The 20151-nt window shown below is 54.4% G+C and overlaps 6 protein-coding genes across 6 annotated transcripts; 1 reads left to right on the top strand and 5 right to left on the bottom strand.

Moving 5' to 3' along the window:
* Positions 1-2739: 2739 nt before the first annotated feature.
* On the bottom strand, positions 2740-4383 carry CHGG_10723 (uncharacterized protein; the record flags this gene model as incomplete). Its single annotated transcript, XM_001228649.1, has 1 exon — positions 2740-4383. One exon carries the CDS (start codon positions 4381-4383, stop codon positions 2740-2742), a length of 1644 nt encoding a protein of 547 aa, XP_001228650.1.
* A 470-nt stretch (positions 4384-4853) lies between these two features.
* On the bottom strand, positions 4854-7963 carry CHGG_10722 (uncharacterized protein; the record flags this gene model as incomplete). Its single annotated transcript, XM_001228648.1, has 2 exons — positions 4854-5081; positions 5228-7963. 2 exons carry the CDS (start codon positions 7961-7963, stop codon positions 4854-4856), a joined length of 2964 nt encoding a protein of 987 aa, XP_001228649.1.
* A 543-nt stretch (positions 7964-8506) lies between these two features.
* On the bottom strand, positions 8507-10498 carry CHGG_10721 (uncharacterized protein; the record flags this gene model as incomplete). The annotated part of the gene is made up of 2 exons (XM_001228647.1): positions 8507-9823; positions 10262-10498. The coding sequence occupies 2 exons, from the start codon at positions 10496-10498 to the stop codon at positions 8507-8509; spliced, it is 1554 nt and encodes a 517-aa protein (XP_001228648.1).
* Positions 10499-11341: 843 nt separating this feature from the next.
* CHGG_10720 (uncharacterized protein) lies at positions 11342-12882 on the top strand (the record flags this gene model as incomplete). The annotated part of the gene is made up of 2 exons (XM_001228646.1): positions 11342-11393; positions 11603-12882. The coding sequence occupies 2 exons, from the start codon at positions 11342-11344 to the stop codon at positions 12880-12882; spliced, it is 1332 nt and encodes a 443-aa protein (XP_001228647.1).
* Positions 12883-13151: 269 nt separating this feature from the next.
* CHGG_10719 (uncharacterized protein) lies at positions 13152-15584 on the bottom strand (the record flags this gene model as incomplete). The annotated part of the gene is made up of 5 exons (XM_001228645.1): positions 13152-13992; positions 14095-14200; positions 14606-15042; positions 15119-15332; positions 15407-15584. 5 exons carry the CDS (start codon positions 15582-15584, stop codon positions 13152-13154), a joined length of 1776 nt encoding a protein of 591 aa, XP_001228646.1.
* Positions 15585-16382: 798 nt separating this feature from the next.
* On the bottom strand, positions 16383-19998 carry CHGG_10718 (uncharacterized protein; the record flags this gene model as incomplete). Its single annotated transcript, XM_001228644.1, has 7 exons — positions 16383-16411; positions 16749-16981; positions 17231-17319; positions 17570-17739; positions 17866-18864; positions 18999-19441; positions 19790-19998. The coding sequence occupies 7 exons, from the start codon at positions 19996-19998 to the stop codon at positions 16383-16385; spliced, it is 2172 nt and encodes a 723-aa protein (XP_001228645.1).
* Positions 19999-20151: the final 153 nt, after the last annotated feature.

Genomic DNA, 20151 nt, shown 5'->3' with positions numbered 1-20151 from the left:
TATTGCTCCGCAACGAATCGTGTCACCGGCATCGGTTTGCCTTCATTCAGTTTGCAAAATTCAGGCGAGTCGAGCGAGATACTTTTCCACGATAATAGCTACTGAATCGCAGTCCTGATACGATGAGACTTAATGGTACGCCTCCTGCCGGTTTTCGAGCCGCTAATGCTGGGCTTCAACTTGTACTACAGCGGTCTCCAGTAACAGCAATCTCCAAGAATCCTACCGCTCATGGACGTTGACAGGGCTTCGTGAAGACGCGTTTGACCGCATTCTTACGAGCCTTTCGGCGTCAGCCAAGATCTACAATATAAAATTCCCTTTGCCCCCATCAATATGTCTTCTTCCTTATTCCTTCTCTCAACAGACAAGCGAGATCGCATCCAGTTCTTTCTCGACTCACTTGAGCCCACTCCACCGAACACGAGCATGACCCGGGACAGCCTGCGGTCATCCAGCCTCTCCGAGTCGCTGCTCTCCGATCCCATTGACCCCCCCTTGAGCGAGACCGGATGGGCATCACAAGGGGTTGGTTCTGGGAATACAGATTCAAAGTTCGCAGGAAAGAAGACAACCCAAGATCATCCGTTGGCTTTGCAAGGCCTGCTCCTGTGCGAAGAGACCACCGAGAAACACGTATACCCTCCTTGCCTCGAACCCCGAGAACATCTACAGGCACCTTGCAAAGTAATGCAAAGATGGCCTTTGACGTGCTCGTCCCTCCTATGGCAGCTCAGTGTGAGAGAACATTCTCAGCTGCTGGCTGCATGGCCACGCCACGACGGACACGCCACTCGTGGCTAGGTAGAAGAAGTATGTTAAACGACGTGGGTCCTGTTAATCCTTACCCGCCCAAGCCTTGGCAATCTACCGAAATAGAATCTACATTGATAGAATAGCTTCCTATTCTATTTACTTTGGGGTCGCCGTAGGTAGAAGTAGATGCAGAACCCTGCCCCCCCCCTCCGCCTTTCTGCCTTCAGATCTTGGTACGTGTGACAGACGTGGCGAATCTCTCTGCATACAGACGCTGGGTTCGCCGGGTTGAGGGTCAGATACAACGGCACGAGATTTTGGCGGAGCCAAAGGGTCACAGCAATGTGAGCAACCCGTCGAGCCAGCATCGAATAGCGTCTCCGGTTGGCCGTAAGCCCTGTGCTAATGATGGGTCCGGGGCGCTTCCCGCGCAGCCCTCCGGGCCACTGCACAAAATTGTATAGTCAAAATCCGGCACGCTTGCCCATCACTTGCCTATCAGGGACGATCCCGTTCTTGCCGGTGCTGACCCTCGTCCAGACGATTGGCTCGGGGCGGTTACCCGCGCTGCCCCTCGGGCCGCCGCATATGGGCCGTCCGTGAGCGAGGCGGAATCCGTCCACACAATACCCCCGCTACTGATGTCGCAAATCCTATCAAACGGACCGCGTACGACGCCACGACCAGCCGCGCCCGGGCAGTGTAAACAAGAACCCATTCTTGCCATTCTCATAACCATAACCACAGCATCACGAAACCCGACCACAACGGACCCAGTGCTCCCAGTTCCAACTCCGGCGTATCTCGCCTCACCTCGCCCACGCCTATAGCTAGGCTGACTGCCAACTCGGACACGGATGGATGGGCCATGGACGATCGGTCGTCTTGTCGGGCGCTCCGTCCCACCTGCGGCTCCTCGGGGCTTCCTCGCCCCGAAGCGGCAACCCTGTCAATTCTCTGTCCCACGTGGGGCTGATGTCGCGCGCAGGCCCGCCCGTTGTTTGTCAAAAACAAATACCTATCTCTCCAATCTCTCCAATAAACCCCACCACCTCGCGTCGGCTTTCTTCCCTTTTCCCTCTTACCTCTTTCCAGTGCCATACGCCGCAGCAGTTCGCACTCACGTTGACACATCGAGCGATGACCTGTACTGGTCGATAATTTTTGGCGCCACATATTGCCTAACATTGTATGCTCTGGGTTTGGTATCTCTGCGTGACCGCGGGAGGCTAGATAGGCTAGATGTGCATCCGATGGCACAGCCTTTGACCCTACCAGACGATGCTTCCAAGATGTGTTCTTTAGGACAACAGGCAATTTATACGCGATTAACTCATGACGTTCCAAAGCTCAGAATAACCTACAGGTAATGCATATGCATTATGCATTGATGCAGCTCGCTGCAAGAGCCTTCCGGATTCCGGGAGACAAGCTTGCGCCCTCACTCCCCAGAGGACAGGTCTTCACCCCCAGGGGCCAAGCTTCGTCTTCACCCCTGGGGGCCAGCCTTCCTCTTCACCCCCAGGGGCCAAGCTTGGTCTTCACCCCCGGGGGCCAGCCTTCGTCTTCACCCCCAGGGGCCAAGCTTGGTCTTCACCCCCGGGGGCCAGCCTTCCTTCACCCCCAGGGGCCAAGCTTCCTCTTCACCCCTGGGGGCCAAGCTTGGTCTTTACCCCCAGGGGACACGTCTTCCTTCACCCCCGGGGGCCAAGCTTCGTCTTCACCCCCAGGGGACACGTCTTCCTTCACCCCGGGGGCCAGCCTTCAGTCTTCACCCCCAGGGGACACGTCTTCCTTCGCCCCTGGGGGCAGCCTTCGTCTTCACCCCAAGCTTCGTTTTCACCCCCAGGGGACAAGCCTGCGCCCTCACTCCCCAGAGGACAGGTCTTCACCCCCAGGGGCCAAGCTTCGTCTTCACCCCAAGCTTCCTCTTCACCCCCGGGGGCCAAGCTTCGTCTTCACCCCCAGGGGACACGTCTTCCTTCACCCCCGGGGGCCAAGCTTGGTCTTCACCCCCGGGGGCCAAGCTTCCTCTTCACCCCCAGGGGACACGTCTTCCTTCACCACCCCCCCTCCCTTCCTCAACGCCCTAACCCTATACCCACCCGCCCCCTCCCCTCCTACTATTGCGCCTCCGTTCGCGTCGATCTTGTGCTGCACTAGGTCGGCGTTGAAGAAGAGGAACAACACTGGAGACAGCGGCGATCCTTGCGGAAGACCCGCTTGGGGCAGCTCTTGCCGTCCAGATGTGAACCCGTTTACGGCAATGGTCGCTGTGCGCTTGGAGCAGAAGGCGTCGATCCACTTGACCAGGGGTTCAGGTATCCCTCTTGCCTTGAGCCTCTGGAGAAGCCTGTCTTTGAAGACCCCATTGTATGCGCCCTTGACATCGAAGCTGATCAAACTGAGCACCTTCCTAGCTCTCCATGCTTTGTAGATGTGTTCCTGAAGCAGAAGGAGAGCCTGTTCGGTCGAGCGTCTCTTCCTGGCTCCGAAGTGGTTGGCGGGTAGAAGGCCGCAGGTCTCCACAGCATGGGATAAACGCTCCGCAATGACTGCCTCCAGTATCTTACCCAGCGTGGAGAGCAGCGAGATGGGTCTCCAGGACTTGGCTAGAGTGTATTCGCTCTTCCCTGGCTTCTTCAATGGGATGATCTTGGCATTCCTCCACTGGCTGGGGATGTCGCCGTCTCGAAGCGACGTCCGGAATAAATGGAGCACCCTGTCTTTGACCACTGGCCAGAGCTGTCTCCATACCATTGCCGGTAGACCGTCTTCCCCGGGCGCCTTCCATGGCTTAGCGGACAGGACCTTTTGTTCTATCTCCTCCATTGTTAGGTCTGGCATGTGTACCGGCGCCCGTTGAGGTCGTTGGCCCTCGTCTTCGATTCTCGCTGGCAAAGGTGGGAAGACGGCGGTGAGTAACTCCTGCGCTTGTTCTGCTTTACCCTCCGTGATGGAGCCATCGGGTCGGACGAGCGGGGGTATCTTATCGCCCATCGTGCCGCTGCCGGTTTGCAGATACTTCGTTGCTTGCCAGATGTTAGCGTCATCGGCCAGGAAGTCGTTCCAATGCGAACTCTTCTGTCTGCGGATGGCGTCGTGGTACTCTTTGGCTGCCATCCTGGCTCGTTGTTCGAGCTCTGGTGCTGTTTGCCCAATCCTACGTCGAGATCTCGCCTGGTTTCTCCAAAACGTGTATGTCTGGCGAAGCCGTGTCAGGTCTGTTGTCCACCACCGCTTGGCGTATGGTGAGGGCTTGGCTTTAGGTGTCAGGCCGTAGACCGCCTCGGTTACCGCTGCCATGAGCCTGTCCGTCTGCTGCTGGACATTGCCGTCCCAGGGGATGCGTTCGAGGTTTGCTGCCACCCTAGTCCTAATTTCCGCCCAGGGCGCGTTCTTGAAGAGGAACCTCGTCTCACTGGGACGGTCCTCCACCGTGGTGTCAAAAGCTGTCTCGATTGCTCTGTGGTCTGAGCCATGGTCGCAGGGGTGAATCGTGCATCTGAGTAGTTGGTCTGCTAGTTCTGCAGAGGCCAGTACCAGGTCGATTGTGCTCTCAATGTCGCCTGACTGCCACGTCTTCGTGCCTCTTGGGAGGAGGCTGCAGAGGGAGTGTTCGTCCATGAGGTTGATGATGCGGTCTCCCTCGCCTTGTCTCCGTGGTGAGACATCGTCCCCTCCCCAAAGCTGGTCGTGGGCGGTTGAAATCGCCCGCCAGTATAATATGTTGGAACCAGCGGTATTTCAAGACATTGAGCAGATCACTGAAGGCTTGGGTCAAAAGGAACGGAGTAGAGGGTGTTGATGGCTGTCAATTGCAGTGCTTGTTGTTCGTTGTTCTTGTTCAACTTGTTGAACTGGTCTAATTTTCTGGCGACCAGTAATTTGGTTGGCCCCCGGGTCACGTGACCCAGGTCCTAGGCGCAAGCCGCTCTGGGCTTGTTCTGACACACCCCCTCAGGAGGCGCCCCGTGCCTCCTGTCCTAACTGGGTAATCATGAGGCTGAATGTCCTCCCGTGATCTTCATTTCTCGGTGTTTTCTTTCTATCCTTGGCCCGTTACTCCGTGCTTGGCGGCCCTGCTTGGGTTTTCGTCAAGTGAGTAACTGGATGTCCTCCAAATTCAGCATCCTGACGAACTCCTGGTGGTTGTCTGCGTTGAGCGCCTTGGTCAGGCCGTCGGCCACCATTTTCTTGGAAGGCACGTATTTTACGTGGATCTTCCCGCGTTGATATTCTTGTCGGAGCCAGTGGTTGTGGATGTCCACGTGCCGGAGCTTCGTTTGGAGGACGGCGATTTCTTTCGTCACAAGGGAGATGGTCTGTTATGGTAATTGTCGCATTCGAGAACCAGGACGTCGTCGTCGAGTTTGATCGCCATTTCAGCGATCAGTCGTTGGATAAACAGTCCTTCTTTGGCCGCTTGCGCCAGGGCGAGGAGTTCTGCCTCGGTGGTTGAGGTGGTTACTGTGTCTTGCTTGCTGGCGCGCCAGGCGATGAGACCTCCGAACAAGGTAATTGCGTAGCCCTGTGAGCTTTTTCGGTCGATGGAGTTGTCGGCAAAAGAGGCATCGCTGGCCACTCGGAGGTAGTCGCCGCCGCCTAGCCTCAGAGCCAGAGACCTTGTTACATGCAGGTATCGCAGGACCTGGTCCGCCGCGCGGTGATGTTCTGGTCCAGGGTTTTGATTGAACCTGGCCAACCGGGCGACTGCGAAGGCCACATCGGGGCGGGTGATGACCGCGGTATAAAGGATGGAACCGACCTTTCGCTGGTACAGGCGGGTTGATTGCCTCGTCGCGATCCCTTCGTATGGCTGAAGCTCTCGCAGGCCCATTGGTGTGCGGGGGAGGTCGTCAGACTGCGCCAACTCGGCGATCTTGTCGATGTAAGCCGTCTGGGACAGCCAGATATAGCGTCTCGCGCGGTCGCGGTGAATTTCAATGCCTAGGAACCAGCGAAGGTCCTCGCCACCAGTGAGCTCGTATTTGGCCTTTAGCCCACTGATCGCTGCGTTGGCGATATGGCTGTCGTTTTTGCGATACGCGACGACGATGTCGTCCACGTAGAAGAAGATGAGGCATCCTTTCCGTATCATCAAACAGGGCTCGTGGGGTAGAGCCTTGAAGCCGAGTTTGGTCAACGTAGCTGTCAATTCCTCTTGCCAGAGGAGGGGAGACTTCCTGAGCCCATAAAGTGCCTTCTTGAGCTTGAGGACCCTGCTTGGCCTCCGGTAGCCTGTGGGCATCTCCATATAGACATCCTCGTCTATTTTGGCATTGACGAAAGCGTTGACTGCATCGAATTGCTTGAGTTCCAAGTCGAAGCGGGCGGCTAGGGCCAGGACTGCCCGGAAGGACCGCACTGCGAGAGTGGCCGCGTAGTTCTCCTCGGCATGATTGACCCTCTGTTGGTCCCCACGGACAACTAACCTCGCCTTGCATTTGGCCAGGAAGCCGCGAGTGTTGAATTTGTAGGTGTAAACCCACATGCAATCGAGGATTTGATTGCCCTGTATTTGGTCGCTGTGGCGCGACACTTCCTCCCAGGACCCTGTTTTCTCATGGCTTTGCAGGTGGTCTCGTTCGGCCTGGAGGAATAGGTCGGCCAGTGGGTGCCGCTGGTGTCGTGGCTTCCCTTTTCGTGGGTTGATGACTGGGAAGTGCGGCTCGACGAGGTCATGATGCCGTTTTGGTGGGGCCGGAAGCTGAGATTGATGGAGGTTGTTGATACTGCCTGGCTGTGCCCTGGCCACGTTGATCTCAGCTATGGTGATGGTTGCGGAGCCCGCGCTCTGGCGTGGTGGCTTTCGTTGCCTTCGGGCGACCTCGGCCCTGGTGGCCTGGGTGCTCTCCACTACTGTGGGCGACGATTGTGTGCCTGCGTGGAAAACTGCGTGCCACGGCTCAACTCTACGGCGACGTCGTACTGGTGGGCTAGTGTACTTGGAGATTCTCATGCCGTGGAAAGCTGCGGCAAGCAGGTCGCCTGGGGGCGGCGTTTGTGGTGGTGTCGGGTAGAAGTCTTCGAAGGTGGATGTATGGTCGCCTTTGACGGTGATACTGTCCAGTATTTCTTCCTCCTCTTCGTCGATCACCTCTGTCACCCCCTCATCTTCGAAGGCTGCGGTTGTTGATACCACAGTGGCGCCTGTGCTTTGTGCCTCGCTATCTTCCTCTTCTTCCTCCTCTGCGATGCTCTTGTCCTCGGTCGTGTTGGCGTTGAGCCATTCTTTCAGTTGTTCGAGGTCGACTTGTGCAAGGTCGTTCTTGATCATGTCAATTGATCCTGAGAACACCTGCTCCTCGTTGAAGACAACATCGCGTGTGCGAACGACCTGATTAGTGACAGGATTCCAGATACGGAAGATGTTCGAGGAATCGTAGCCAACGAGGTATCCGATCCATGCACGGGGAGCCAGCTTCCTGGTCCTTTCAGTGCCTTTGAGAGAGCCACGCGTCAGCGCGAATGCCTTGCACCCATAGACCTTGAGGTGGCTCTGATTCGGTCGTTGTATTCTGGTCGGGCTGTCGTTGTCCTTGCCTGCCAGACCTTCGTGGAACCGCTCGTACGGTGACTTCCAATCGAGGATATACTTGGGTGACCTGTTATACAGGTAGACTGCGGCCTTTGTGGTCTCATTCCACAGCTCTTCAGGGAGGTTGGCGCCGATGCGCATGGCTCTGGCCTTTTCCTTGATCACTCCGCCGGCACGCTCTCCGCCACCGTTTTGCGCAGGAGTGTCGGGCGCAGAGGGCTCAATTTTTGTGCCCTTGAGGTTGCAGAAGTCCACAAGGATCGTGGCGTTCGCGAATTCGTTGTCGCATTCCACGATCTTGGGCTTGATATTGAACTGCGTTTCTAGTAGCTGGAACAGGTGCTTCAGGGCCGCAAGGACTTGCCTCGCCTCACGTCTTGCAAGGTAGTAGTCCCAACACATACCTGAGGCACGGTCAGTGATCAGTAGCAAGTATCGTAATCCTTTGTTGGGAGGGGAGAACTCGTGGAAATCCAGTGCCAACCGGTCTCCAGGTTCCATCTCTGTAGTCCTTGTTGCACGACTAATCTGGCGTTTAGCCTTGCCTTGCCCACACCCGTCGCATTGGACGGTGGTAATGCCTTTGATGCGTGCGCCCAGGGAGTGATTGACCAGGTGTTCTAATACCCTGGGTCCTGGGTGGCCTAGGCGGAGGTGCCAGGTCATCGCGTCTGCACTGCTGTCAGCTCGTGAGGTCCAGGAATTAATCTTCCGCTTGCGTGCTGCCATTGCTGCGGCAGGGACCTGTTCAGGAAGGTGTTCAACCACGAATTGATCGTAGTGAATGCTAAGGAAGCACAGCGTTGAGCCGTCATTCCGTTGGAGGCTGTTGCGGCGGTTGTCCCACCAGATGCCACGCCTATTGAGTCCCTTCAGGGAGATGATATTGCACGCAAAGGTCGGGCAATATGCCACGCCTGTAAGCGTCAGTATTTTAGGCCCCTGCAGGCTGCTGATTTTGATGTCCACGGTGCCATAGCCCTCTATTTTCACGGGATGTTCCCCGGCCCAGACACAGTCATTTGGACCTGCTGGTGAGGGTGGCTTTTTGAACCGGTGGAAGCTATTGAAGATGTGGATAGTTGATCCTGAGTCCAGTATCGCCGAATTGACGAGGGGGTATAGTACCCCTGCCTGGAAGCTGACTTGGATAGCCGCGAGAATCGCTGAGCATATGCCAATGACTCTCCACAGCTGCTCGGCCGGCAGTCAATGGCCTTGCGCCGGAGCATCTGGTTGTTGCTTAGAGTTTTTGGTTCGCTTGTTCTGAATGCGCTCGACCTCGGCCTTCAATGAGGAGTCTGAGGCTATGTTCTGGTCCACACGTTCTCTGACGTGGTCCCGTATTTGGAAGCCTTCAGGTGCCAGGTGTGGCATGATGTAGGCACAGCGCTCCATGTGATGTCTTCCGTGACAGAGGCGGCATTTGGCCTTTTCGGTAGGAAGAGTGCTGTTCTTGCGCTTGTGGGAGGCCTTGCTAGCTTTCCCAGACTCATTTGAATCACTGGGGTTGAATGACGGAAATGCGCCCTTCTGAATGCGTGCGCCTGTCGTCGAGGGCAGCAGGGGGATAGTTGTTTGCCGCGCCTCGGTGGCGATCTCTCTGTAACCCAGGTTCGGGTTGGTGAGGCGGTTGGACCGTACCAGTGCTGCATATAGTGGCACGATCGGTCCCACGGCTCGAGCGTAGTCTTCGAACCAGGATCCTTCATTGGAGACCTCAGGGAGCTTGTACATGGTTGCCTCGCCCATCAGGGTCTCCCACTGAGTCAGCCACTGACCAAAGTCGGCCTGGGTGATGGCCTTCCCTTTTAGGGCAGTGTAGTGGTCGCTCATCCTGCCACGCAGGGCGCTGATTGTTTCGTGGCGAGCCTCCGCGACGGCTTTTAGGTTCTTGTACCAGTCCCGGAGACTCCCGCCGGTTGAAAAGTGTGCGTTGCGGAGGGTGATCGCGACAGTGGTGTTGAGAAAGGTTCGAGCTTTGTCGAGTTTGGTGGACTGGGCTGTCCAGTCCTTACGGCGGTTGTCGTGAAGGTTCTGAATGGATTGAAGAATGAACAGGCCGTAGGTCTGGAAATAGTCGTCCACTGCCTTCCCTGCGGTCCTCTTCTGTGCGGCAGTGGGTGCCCCGGAGGCTTGTTCTCCCTCTGTTTCGCTGTCGGGAGGAGTGGTCGCTGTCGAGATATCGAGCGTCGCTTCGGTGGCGCCTTCGAGTTCCTCATCTGTGAGCGCAAGGATGGCCACTCCCTTCTCTTCTGCGATCTTCTTGCGCCGTTCTTGCGCCCGTTCCATGATTCGCAGCGGATTGACCGATGATCGTGGCTCGGTCAGGAGTTCTTTGGTGCCCTGGAAGTATTCGAGGAGCTTGAGGGCGTCCATTGTGTTTGTGAACTCGCGATGCCAACTGACCCAGGTGCTGGGACCAGTCAGGATCTGGGTGACGGTCTTGTCTTCAGTGATCGGCGCCATGGCTGCTGGACCGTAGATTGAGGGCTGGCTTGCTCGGGGATTGCGAGGCGAATGAGACTCTTAATTGTTGGAACCAGCGGTATTTCAAGACATTGAGCAGATCACTGAAGGCTTGGGTCAAAAGGAACGGAGTAGAGGGTGTTGATGGCTGTCAATTGCAGTGCTTGTTGTTCGTTGTTCTTGTTCAACTTGTTGAACTGGTCTAATTTTCTGGCGACCAGTAATTTGGTTGGCCCCCGGGTCACGTGACCCAGGTCCTAGGCGCAAGCCGCTCTGGGCTTGTTCTGACATAATATCCGTTCTCGTCCCTGTTCCGTTTCGAAACCTCTTAATCATTAGGTCAATCTCCCTCATTGCATCTTCCAGTGCTTCGTCATTACCACCCTCCACATACACTGACACCATCAGCACTGCCCGATCTGGGAGCCGGATGCGTGCTGTGGTGAGGTCTGCCGACGGCACTGGAATTTGCTCAACCTCTATATCGCTTCGTACCCATAACATGCTCCGACTTGGCCACGTCGCCTCTCGTCTTGTCGTTGGTATCAGCTTCGTCCAGTTGTAGTGACTCATTGGGACCGTCGTCACCGAGCCTTCGATCAGCCTGGCATATGGTTTGGAGATGGCCAGCATTGCGAAGTCCTTGAGTCCCTCCTCGTTTAGCAGACTCTGCTGCACTTCTCTCCGTTTGTGGACGTTGAGCTGAAGGATCTTAAGCGTCTTGGGCACCATTGTTCAACCAGCGTACCCGACAGTTCTTGCTGAATGACTCGTGTGGCCCTCTGCATAACACGCACTTCAGGACCACGGATTGACACGTCTTGTGGTGGTGACCCTGTTCCGCACACCTTCCGCATCTTTGCGGCTTTTTGCAGGCGAAGGCCTTATGGCCGATTTCCTGGCATCTGTAGCACTGGGTTGGGCCTTCCCGGGGCGCAAAAACGGTCGTGTAAGCGGATTCTCCGGCGAGATGGAAGTAACGCCCGTCTAGAAGTCGCCTTGCTTCGCTACCCTTCGTCACGTAGAAGACCATCGAGCCGTAAGCCTTGCCTGTGTCCTTGCTGCTGAGCCAGGCAATCTTCGCAATGTTGACGTCGTTCTTTGCCCCAAGGGCTTCCATTGCCCCTGGAAAAACGTTCCCGTCGGCGTTGAGGACCGCGTGAAATTGTCGAAGGCTGGTTCCGTCGACACTACCTTGCCTCGGTCGAAGCTATCTTGTTGGCCTAGCCGAGCCTGCTACCAGTCACAAATAAGGCGCCCCACTTTCCCCATCAGGCAAGAATAACAGCTGGGCAACCAATCGTTGCCGAGGAGTCCCAAGGCTGGATCCGGTTCTTGATGGTATTGATAAGGTAGGGACCTCACCCCAGGACCTCTCTTTTCGTAGTCTCCTGGAGCAGCTCTCGCACCAACTGTTAGGTTCCCTAGCCAATCAAAATTCACGAAGAGTGGTGGGAACGAGGAGACCGATCTGCAGCGTCTTGTGGGGCGTCAGCGTCGTAGCGGAGGGGGCGGCCCCGGGGTTTTCAACTTGTTGGCAGCCCGCCTTTAACTGTTTCGCAGACTCCAAAGATCATGTTCCCAACTTGCAACTGCAGCACTTCCTCTCTCCCAGCCAGAGCAACAAGTGAGCAACACCACCAACATTTCCCACAGTTATGCCCCGCCAAGACGTCTACCACCTGCACCCCTTTGCCTGGGAAAACGACCCGGAGGAGGAGCGGTTCAAAGTCACAACCCTCGATTACCTGACGGCTTGCACTTACAATAACTATGCGGTATTTTTTCGGCTCCACGATCTGGACAAGGGGAAGGCTGCGGCGGTCTTGAAAGCAGGTCTTGAGCGAACTCTCAGCCAAGCCCGTCACTACGTCGGTACCATCGAGAAGGATCCCGAGGGTGGCCATTCATTTGTGAGGAAAAAAAACAGCACGGTGCGCTTCGTGGTACAATGGCTGGACGCGCCCGAAGAGAGCACCAAGTATCCGTCCATTGACGATATTGAGAGGGCAAACTACAGCGCCGTGACTCTGGGGAATCTGGAGACTTGGAGCGTACCGCCCATGACATACGGGGAAAAGCCCGAAGCTCACCCAGATAACCACCCAGTGGTCTCCGCTTTCCAAGCCAACTTTGTGCGCGGCGGCCTCGTCCTCAATATGCACCATCACCATTACGCCAACGACGTAATGGGATGGTCCGGCTTTACGCATCAACTAGCCGAGAACTGCAGAGCTGCCCTCACAAACACGGCTTTTCCCACATGGGACCTGGCCTGCCTGGATCTTTCACGCCTTACCAAGAAGGAGATGGCCGACGAGGTTAAAGTGGATGGCCCACCTCAAGCTGAACGCCACCCCGGCCACAAGGTCGCCCAATTGCTGCTCTTTCACCTGCCCAAGAGCAAGGCCGCCCAACTCAAGACACTGGCATCACCCACCGACGGCTCGTGGATTTCAACGTATGACGCTTTCTCGGCCTTCATATGGCGTACGCTGACACGGCTGCGCACCCCTGTCTTCAAACCGAACCCCTCGTCTCACATCTTCTGGGCTGAGGCAGTCGACATGCGTCGTCGCATGCATAGCCCTAAGGTGCACCCCCGCATCCAGCACAACGTCATGTTTGCGGCCCTGTCATCGACGGCACCTGTCCAGCAACTTACTATCGACGAGATTCTTCACGCGCCGCTGTCGACACTCGCCTTATACATCCGACGTATGACCAGCAGCGTTACGCAGGAAAATCTGGACAAGACGCTCGACATGGTGGCCATGGTGCGTGACAAGACAAGCCTCAACATACGCATCGATTCGCACCCACCTATGTCCATCCTGCAGACGGACCACCGCGACGCCAACATTGTCTCGGCCGACTTCGGCTTCGCCACCCCTTTAACGTACCGTCACCTACTCGATCGCGTAACTGAGGGTGTGATCATCATCTATCCAACCCGGGATAACAACCCAGGCTCGGACGAGGGCCCCGAGTTTTCGATGGCCTATGAGAAACACCTAGCCGATGACCTCATTAACGATACCGAGTTCAGGATGTATTTTGAGTACAGGGGCGTTGATGCCGAGGATGCTAGAATGCCTAGTAGGTGCTGCTCATGAAGAGAGAGTATTTGGCCATGAAAACAGTGCATGACGCAAGGCCGACTTATCAAATATTTGCCTCAACAAATAACACTCAACCCTGTTCCATTATTGTGGATATAGCTAGCACAGTTGACAAGTTGGACCGTTCAATATTATCAGCAGTTGCGGTTGGGCAGTCAACCAACACCTGAAACCTTTCACAGCTCGCTTGGCTGAGAAAAACTATTCTATTGCTCCAAATGACACTATGATTACTCTTGACAAACAATACACCAGTCCTTCGTCTACCGATTTAGGTTTTGGCTCCGTCGTTGCGCAGCCTGCTGCTCAGCAATCTGCTCCCTCCACAAAGCCGTCCCAGTAACGGCCGCAATGCGGGTGAAGTCCTCCCCGAATTGCCCCTTAGCCGCACTGCCCCAAAACTGGAAGAACATCTTGGTCCCGCCAATAAACCCACTGCCACCCTTGGCATAGCTAGCAACAATTTCTCTCCCTTTCTCGTCCCAACCAAGCACAGCGTTGGGATTACCCGGACACTGTGGAGCGCCCTCAGTGACCCTAATCAGATAGCTACCCGTAATCATGGTCCCAATTCTCTTCTTCTTTGTATCCTTAGGCATACCCGTCTTCACAATGGGCTTTTGGCGCTTATGGATCTCCCTCACCTCAGGGCAATTCAGTCTATCAGCCTCGTACCAGCGGAAGGTTTCTCTGCGCCCGTTGCAGAACAGGGTAAAGGCGTATTTGTCTTTAGCCAAGCCCTTACGGCCTTCGTACTTCATCTCGATGACGTTGTTCTGGTTGCTATTGTGTAGCTCAATGTTGTAACTCTCAAAGTTGGGAACGTGGAATTTGCTGTTTTTGCCGCCGACGGGCGCGGTACCGAGGACGCCTTTTTTGATGGAGATAAGAGGAGGGGACTTGTCCTTCTTGTGGCCCGAGGTATGTAAAATGAGGTGTTCGTGCTTGGACAAAAGTGCGTGTTGTTTCTGGATGTAATGGATGGGGACTTTGGCGTCTTCGCCGCAGAGCTTGAAACCGCGCCCGGCACCGCGGACAACGAAACGCATTGGTAAGCCATGGGGGCCACGCTCAGCGAGAGCTGGTGCTGGAGACGACTGGGAGCTGCCCATTGTGTAAGTGCCTAGGGCGATGAGTCGGTCGAGGGCGCGAGGGATGGGGAAAGGCGGGGGAGACCGGCGGATGCGAGAATACTTTATCCTTTACAAAACAGTGTTTTTGGCGTCAATGAGGCGTCGTTTCGTTGTTTGACGGCCAGCCCCCAACAGGCGCGGTTTCTCACGCAGCCATTGTTGGTGGCGCAGCTCAGCCCCTGTTTTGAGCTTGTGCTTCCATATGTCAGAACGAAAATAGACAATAGGATCAAATGAGACGACCGAGGCCTGTAAGAGGCCCATCCCAAAGCAGGGCTGAGGCCAATAAGCGGCCCAGCCGAGGACAAACTCATAACCTCCGAAGAAAAGCCAACATGCAACATACTACGACTCAGACATCACCATAACTGGAATGAAAATGTGCTTGATTGTTATTGAGAAATTCAGCAGCTATCTAACTAGTATAAGTACTTATAATCACTTAGCAGCCAAGCTCGGTCCTGGTCATGCTTGTGGATGTATGTGATTAGAACCTGTTTTGTTTGAAGTCTCACCACATCACAACAGCAGTGCCACAAAACCAACGACAACGGCCCCCATGCCAAGTTCTGTGGCGGCCACACCTCCCGTGGCTACCGCGCTTGTAGCAGAGCTCGCAGGCGTGGCCGACGTTGAGGTGCCGGCCGGAGTGACGTTATCTGGGGCGTCGTACTTGCTGCAGACGGCTTCTTGCGCGAGTGGGCAGCTTTGGTCGATGCAAATTGCTTGCAGCTGGGCGCCTTGACTCTTCACGACCTCCATCGGCGGGGCACAGCGAAGACCAAACAGCTGTTCCAAGGCCATACCGACGCCCTCAAGATCATCCTTGGCGACACCGAAAGAAGCGCCAGCCAGGGCAACCTGCTGGACAAAATAGCCGAGCTCAGCCGGCTTCAGGTTCATAAACTTGTGAACTTTGAACATGGATGGGTTGCCCTGGTAAGTGGGAAAGACGGACATCCCCTGCATGGAGCAACCGAGAAGGGTGCCAAAAAACTGGTACAGGTGGGTAAGAAGCTTACTGCACAATAACCATCATATTAGTAGATTATTTCTTTCGACAGAGAAGTGTAAAATAGTTCGAGATGAGGCCGCACTATTGCTTAGAGTCCGCGTCATCGGCAGCCTTGTTCTGTTTCAATGGGGTGGCACCTCCGCCATCAAGAAAGTTGACCGACTCCCCAGAACTGCCACCGCGGTTGGTGCTGTTGAGCGTTCCGTCGAAATACGGTAACAGGTTGACGCTTGTGCCATTGTAAATCCCTTCGGCGAGGATTCCGGGTACAGTTATGTCAACGTTCGGCTGGGTATCTACGAGAGACACGGACAAATGGTTAGATGGCAATAACGACAAGCTTGAAGTTGAGCCGTAAGCGAAAACTTACAGTTTCCGATGACTACCGTGTTGACCAACGCGACCAAGAGATTGTATTGGTTGTCAGCTGTGTTATTTTTGAGCAGCGCGGTGGTGTAATAGTCGCAAATCGATATGTCTGAAGGCCGTTGCGCAGCAACGTTGGGAACGATGGCGAAAAACGCCAAGGCAACGCTGGCAAAGTGCATCGTGGGTGGATGAGCGTGTGGTGAACGATAGTGTTTGGTATTGCACAAATCCAAAAGGTACAATAAAGGATGCAGGTATGTTGTGGCTAGGAGGGCAGAGCATGAGCTATATAGGTACCTACCTACGTATGATGCTGAAAAGAGGCAGGCAGACACAAATCCATCAAAACTTTACGAGGTACTTCCATTGACAGACAAGAATCGGACTTGCGTTCTTTTCGCCACTACCAGCCTCCTCTCGGAACATTGCTAGAGGTGTCTCCTGACCCAACATTTGGGATGACATCTCGGCGATGTGGATGGGCATGCCCCATTCCTCCGGCGATCGGCTACGCAACCAATGAAGCAAACACGATTTCCAAGATTCGGCCACAATTGGATGTTAGGTACGAATACTTGGAATTTCGCCCCGGGGCAAAGACCGTCGACGTGTACGAAGTGCCCGATCCCACTCAGGCAATCGAATCACCAAGAGTGTGGAGAGGAGGTTTGCTTGGTTATTGGTATCAGGTTGTGTTCGGAAAACAGTCATTTCCTGAAACTGAATAGCTTAGCCTTGTCGCTCATTCCCTAAAACGGCTTTCATCTTGGAGCTAGACATTCGGCTGCCCACTCTTCCGGCGGGAGTAACTTACCCGTCCGGCCGCCCTCGCCAGCTTCCGGATACAGAGGCTTCACGCTCAGCAATTCGGCAGATTGGAGTTCCGAAGCCAAGGGACACAGTTGGCACTCTGGGTAAAGATGATAAGCAGGATCTTGAGCCTCCCACGTGTCTCCGTCATGTTGCCTCCACTCCCTCTAATTCCGGGCAACTCTACGACTTGACACTACAAGTGGACCCAAGGCGGAAGTTAGTGTTTTCTTAACCACTAAAAGAATTAATAGTGCGGGATTACGTTTGCCGGCGTGGCTCATTCAGGATATGGAAAAGAAAAAGTGGTTTTGACCCCGGTACGGCTGATTGGGGTCGGATTTACACATTTAGGGGCTCAACAAAGGAAGATGCGGCACCTACGAGCGACATGCGAGGCGTGATCGCCCGGTGACTAATCGCCTTCTACACGAGAAGCCATGCCCCGAAAATGCCGAGAAGTCCCAGCAGCGGGGACTTACTTAAGCCAAAGTGAAGGGAATGCTATCGAACAATAGAACGGGACGACCTACGGTCAGGAATGATTTGCCTCTCGTTCACACAGTCGTGATTCGGCCAGTAGATCTTTACCTTGGAGTCCGGCTTGTTCTGGCCACTGGGTGCCATGGCACCGGCTATGGCGAACTTCGTGATCCATTTGTCCATGAACCCGGGCTCAAGCTGTTGCAGGATTGGAGAAAGTTTCAGCTGACACGCGATCCTCGATGTCACGGATGTGCCAACGGGCGGAACCACAGGCCAATCGCTAAACAAACCAATCAGGGAAGCCACATGAGAGGCTCAGTGAGCTCAGTTGGAGGGTACAACTGAGCACACTGAGCACACAGGACTTAGATAGGTATATAGTCACTCGTTCTGGAGCAGCGCTCTTAACAGTTCAATCAATCCAATCCTCGGTCCCCGATTGGATTGGATTGAAGATTTTGAGGTGCGATTGAACTGAACTGTTCCTCAGATTGAACTGAACTGTTTAGTTCAATCTGCCAAGGCCTACCCCCCGGAAGCAGCTGATCCGTTCCGCTCAGCCCCCAAAAGGTCTCCAACAGTCACACCACTCCCTGGCGTTCCTCCTGCTCTAGCTATCTAGAATCCGCAGCCAGTTATTGATACACTGAAGCATACAAAGGGTTTCCTCGTGCGTGCGGTTTCTCTGATGACCCAGGGCCAACTTCGATGCACTAAAACACCTCTCGCATTCTGTTGAACAGGGTGGAATAGATAACAACTCAAATGCCATCTTGGAAAGCCGTGGGAAACGGTCACGATTACGCCACCACCATTGATAAGGGGTCTCTTCTAGTGGCAGAACCGGCTCATTGAGGTAGACACTAACCTCATCAACGGATACGCGATCTGGAGGGTCATAGAAGTCATACCCAAACGCCGGGCGATGTGAAGGTCGGTCCCGGGACCCGTTTGATGAATCCGGAGCCGGTCGAGGATAATTGTGGTCAAAGAAAACCCGGAACCGGGCTTGAATGTCGGACGACTTAAGCGGATCATCTGTAAAAAAACGCTCAATCCACCGCATCTTACAGTTCGGAAGTAGTATCATTGCCGCCCAATAAGCTGGGGTGGCGTCCATGATCGCCAGATACTTTTCCAGCTTCTCAATGGCAAGTTTGAGACTCTTTTGGATAAAGGCATACCCAGTATCATCAACTTCATCGTCAATTACCTCCCCAAGTTGAACAACACGCTGTTGAGGGCGTGGCGATGGCGCTGGGTGGGGCTCTGCGGTAGAGGGCCGATATCCAAATGCTGGGAGGTCAACTTCAAAGTCGTCCAAGTGAGCTGGAGGCCGGATAGTTCGCCCAGATCGCCGTTGACTTGGAAGGCTCAACACGTTGACTGGGGGTTCAATATCTGGGTCTGGGTCTGACGAAAGCGACTGCATCCGACCGGGATTGAGAGAGTTTCCCAGGGCCGGCGACGGTGGCCGTATACCAACCCAGGGACCCCCATGGAAATCGTGATGTTGACTGGCTGTTCTGGCATACTGTTGATAGAGTTCGTTGAGGTTCCTGTGCAGGGTGTAGGCATGTGATACGACGTCTGCAAAGTTTGGTTTCCGGCCCTCAAACTTCTTTGTAATGATTTTGAACGGTTCCAAGATGCAACGGATCTCTTTGAGCACCACCCACTCTGAAGGCGTAAGCTGGTCATCGCTCGTGATATTATCTGGATCCTTCTTGGTCACGATGTTGACGAAATAATCCAGAGGATCACGTAACATGATTGCCCGGTCGATCATGTGGTAAACTGAATGCCATCGAGTCTCATTGTCCGAACGCAACTGCAGCTTTGCAATGTCCTTGTCGATTAGAATAGCGCCGAATTCTTGCTGTTCTTCCTCTGTCAACTTGCCCTTAGCGATATCCGAAAACAGATCCCGGCGTTGAGGACTGCGGCGAATGTGATGAACCAGGAAGTGGAGCTTTCCAATAGGGCCAGACTTGCGCCATTCCTGAAGAAGCCTTCCCTCTTCCGCTGCGTTGTGGTGTGCCAGGGATTCCGGTGCCAGGGACTTGATGAGCTTCTTGTTGGTTGCTTGAAGGAAGGCCTTAGCAACAAGGTTCAATATGTGCCCGAAACAACGGACCCGGACCTTGCATTTGAGGGCGATGGCTTGCGCAGGGGAAAGCGTTGGATTGGGTGTAAAAGGACCCTCGTCATTGCCGTATCGTTGTTATCTGCATTGTCGGTTTGGAAATATCCAAGGCAGCGCTGTAGGTCAAACGTCTTGATGACGTCTAGAACACCAGGTGCAATGTTCTCGCCAGCATGAGTCCCCGTAATCCGTGACAGAGTCAGGAGGTGTGTTTGATAATTGCCAGAGCTCTCAAAATAATGAACAACGACTGCGAGTAGCGCAAGGCCATGAGAGGAGGTCCACAGATCGAAAGAGAGGTGTTTCTGATGTGGAGAAGCCTCGAGCTTAACCTTGATGGAATCAAGAAGATCGTGATACATACTTGTGAGCCAGCTTCTTGTTGTATCCCCCCCTTTTGGAAGAAGGGCGTCAGTTAATGGAGCGTTGAAGAGCTGTAGTATTTGACGGTAATACTTGTTTTCCATTGCGGCGAACGGAATGTTTGCCGTAGCCATCCAACAAACAAGGAGGTAACGAAAGCGCTCCCCTTGGGTTCTTGGAACCACGGCCGTCAACCTTTTGTTCTTGTTGCGGCTCAACATCTCGCTAATACTGTGGTTCGTTGCAGCTCGTTTTCTTGATGTTGTAGCTTGGGGGTCGTTCGAATTCGAGTGAGGTTTATCGTCAAAAATACGGTGTTGTTCTTCGAGATGACTTCGTGCGGCCGAAGTCGATTGAGCGTTGAACGTTGCACTACATCGCTTGCAGACGAAATGGAAGCTTGTCGCCTTCATCTTGACTGTATAAATAATCGGTTATTATAACGATAAGCGTTGAGGGCGCTGTTGTGAGAAATAAAACTAACCAGTTGGATCGACGACAAGGGCAACGCAAAAGCCGTATTTCTACACCCAAGAGCGCCTGTCTTGCCGCTTATCTAGCCAGTTTTCAGGCACGTACTTGAGGTCCTTCTTGCAGGTCACAACAGGCCATTGCTCGGGGACGATTGACGCTGGACGGTCCTCCCCAAGCGCCTCGATCTGTTGAACTAGGGAAAGCGCATGGCCAAGCCTCGAAAAGGTGCTGTTTTCGGTGGTGACGACAGGCCCGGTGACGACAGCGGCATTCGTCGGGGATGTGGCAGTAGAGCTCGTGTCTGAGGTAGCCATTGGGTGGTAGGGTTGGACCTGGTCGAAGGGCGGTTGATGATGGCAAGTTCAATCCAACAGCGATTGACCCTGTTTGAAACAACGAGACTGTTAGTTATCGATAAATAAGTTCGCCAGTTAGTTAACGTTAACTAGTTAGTTAACTATCAGATA

This window comes from Chaetomium globosum, genomic scaffold (assembly GCF_000143365.1).
Source record: "Chaetomium globosum CBS 148.51 scaffold_7 genomic scaffold, whole genome shotgun sequence".
NCBI lineage: Eukaryota > Fungi > Ascomycota > Sordariomycetes > Sordariales > Chaetomiaceae > Chaetomium > Chaetomium globosum.
Note: the sequence above shows the minus strand (reverse complement) of the source record. Positions and strands in the feature narration are given on the sequence as shown.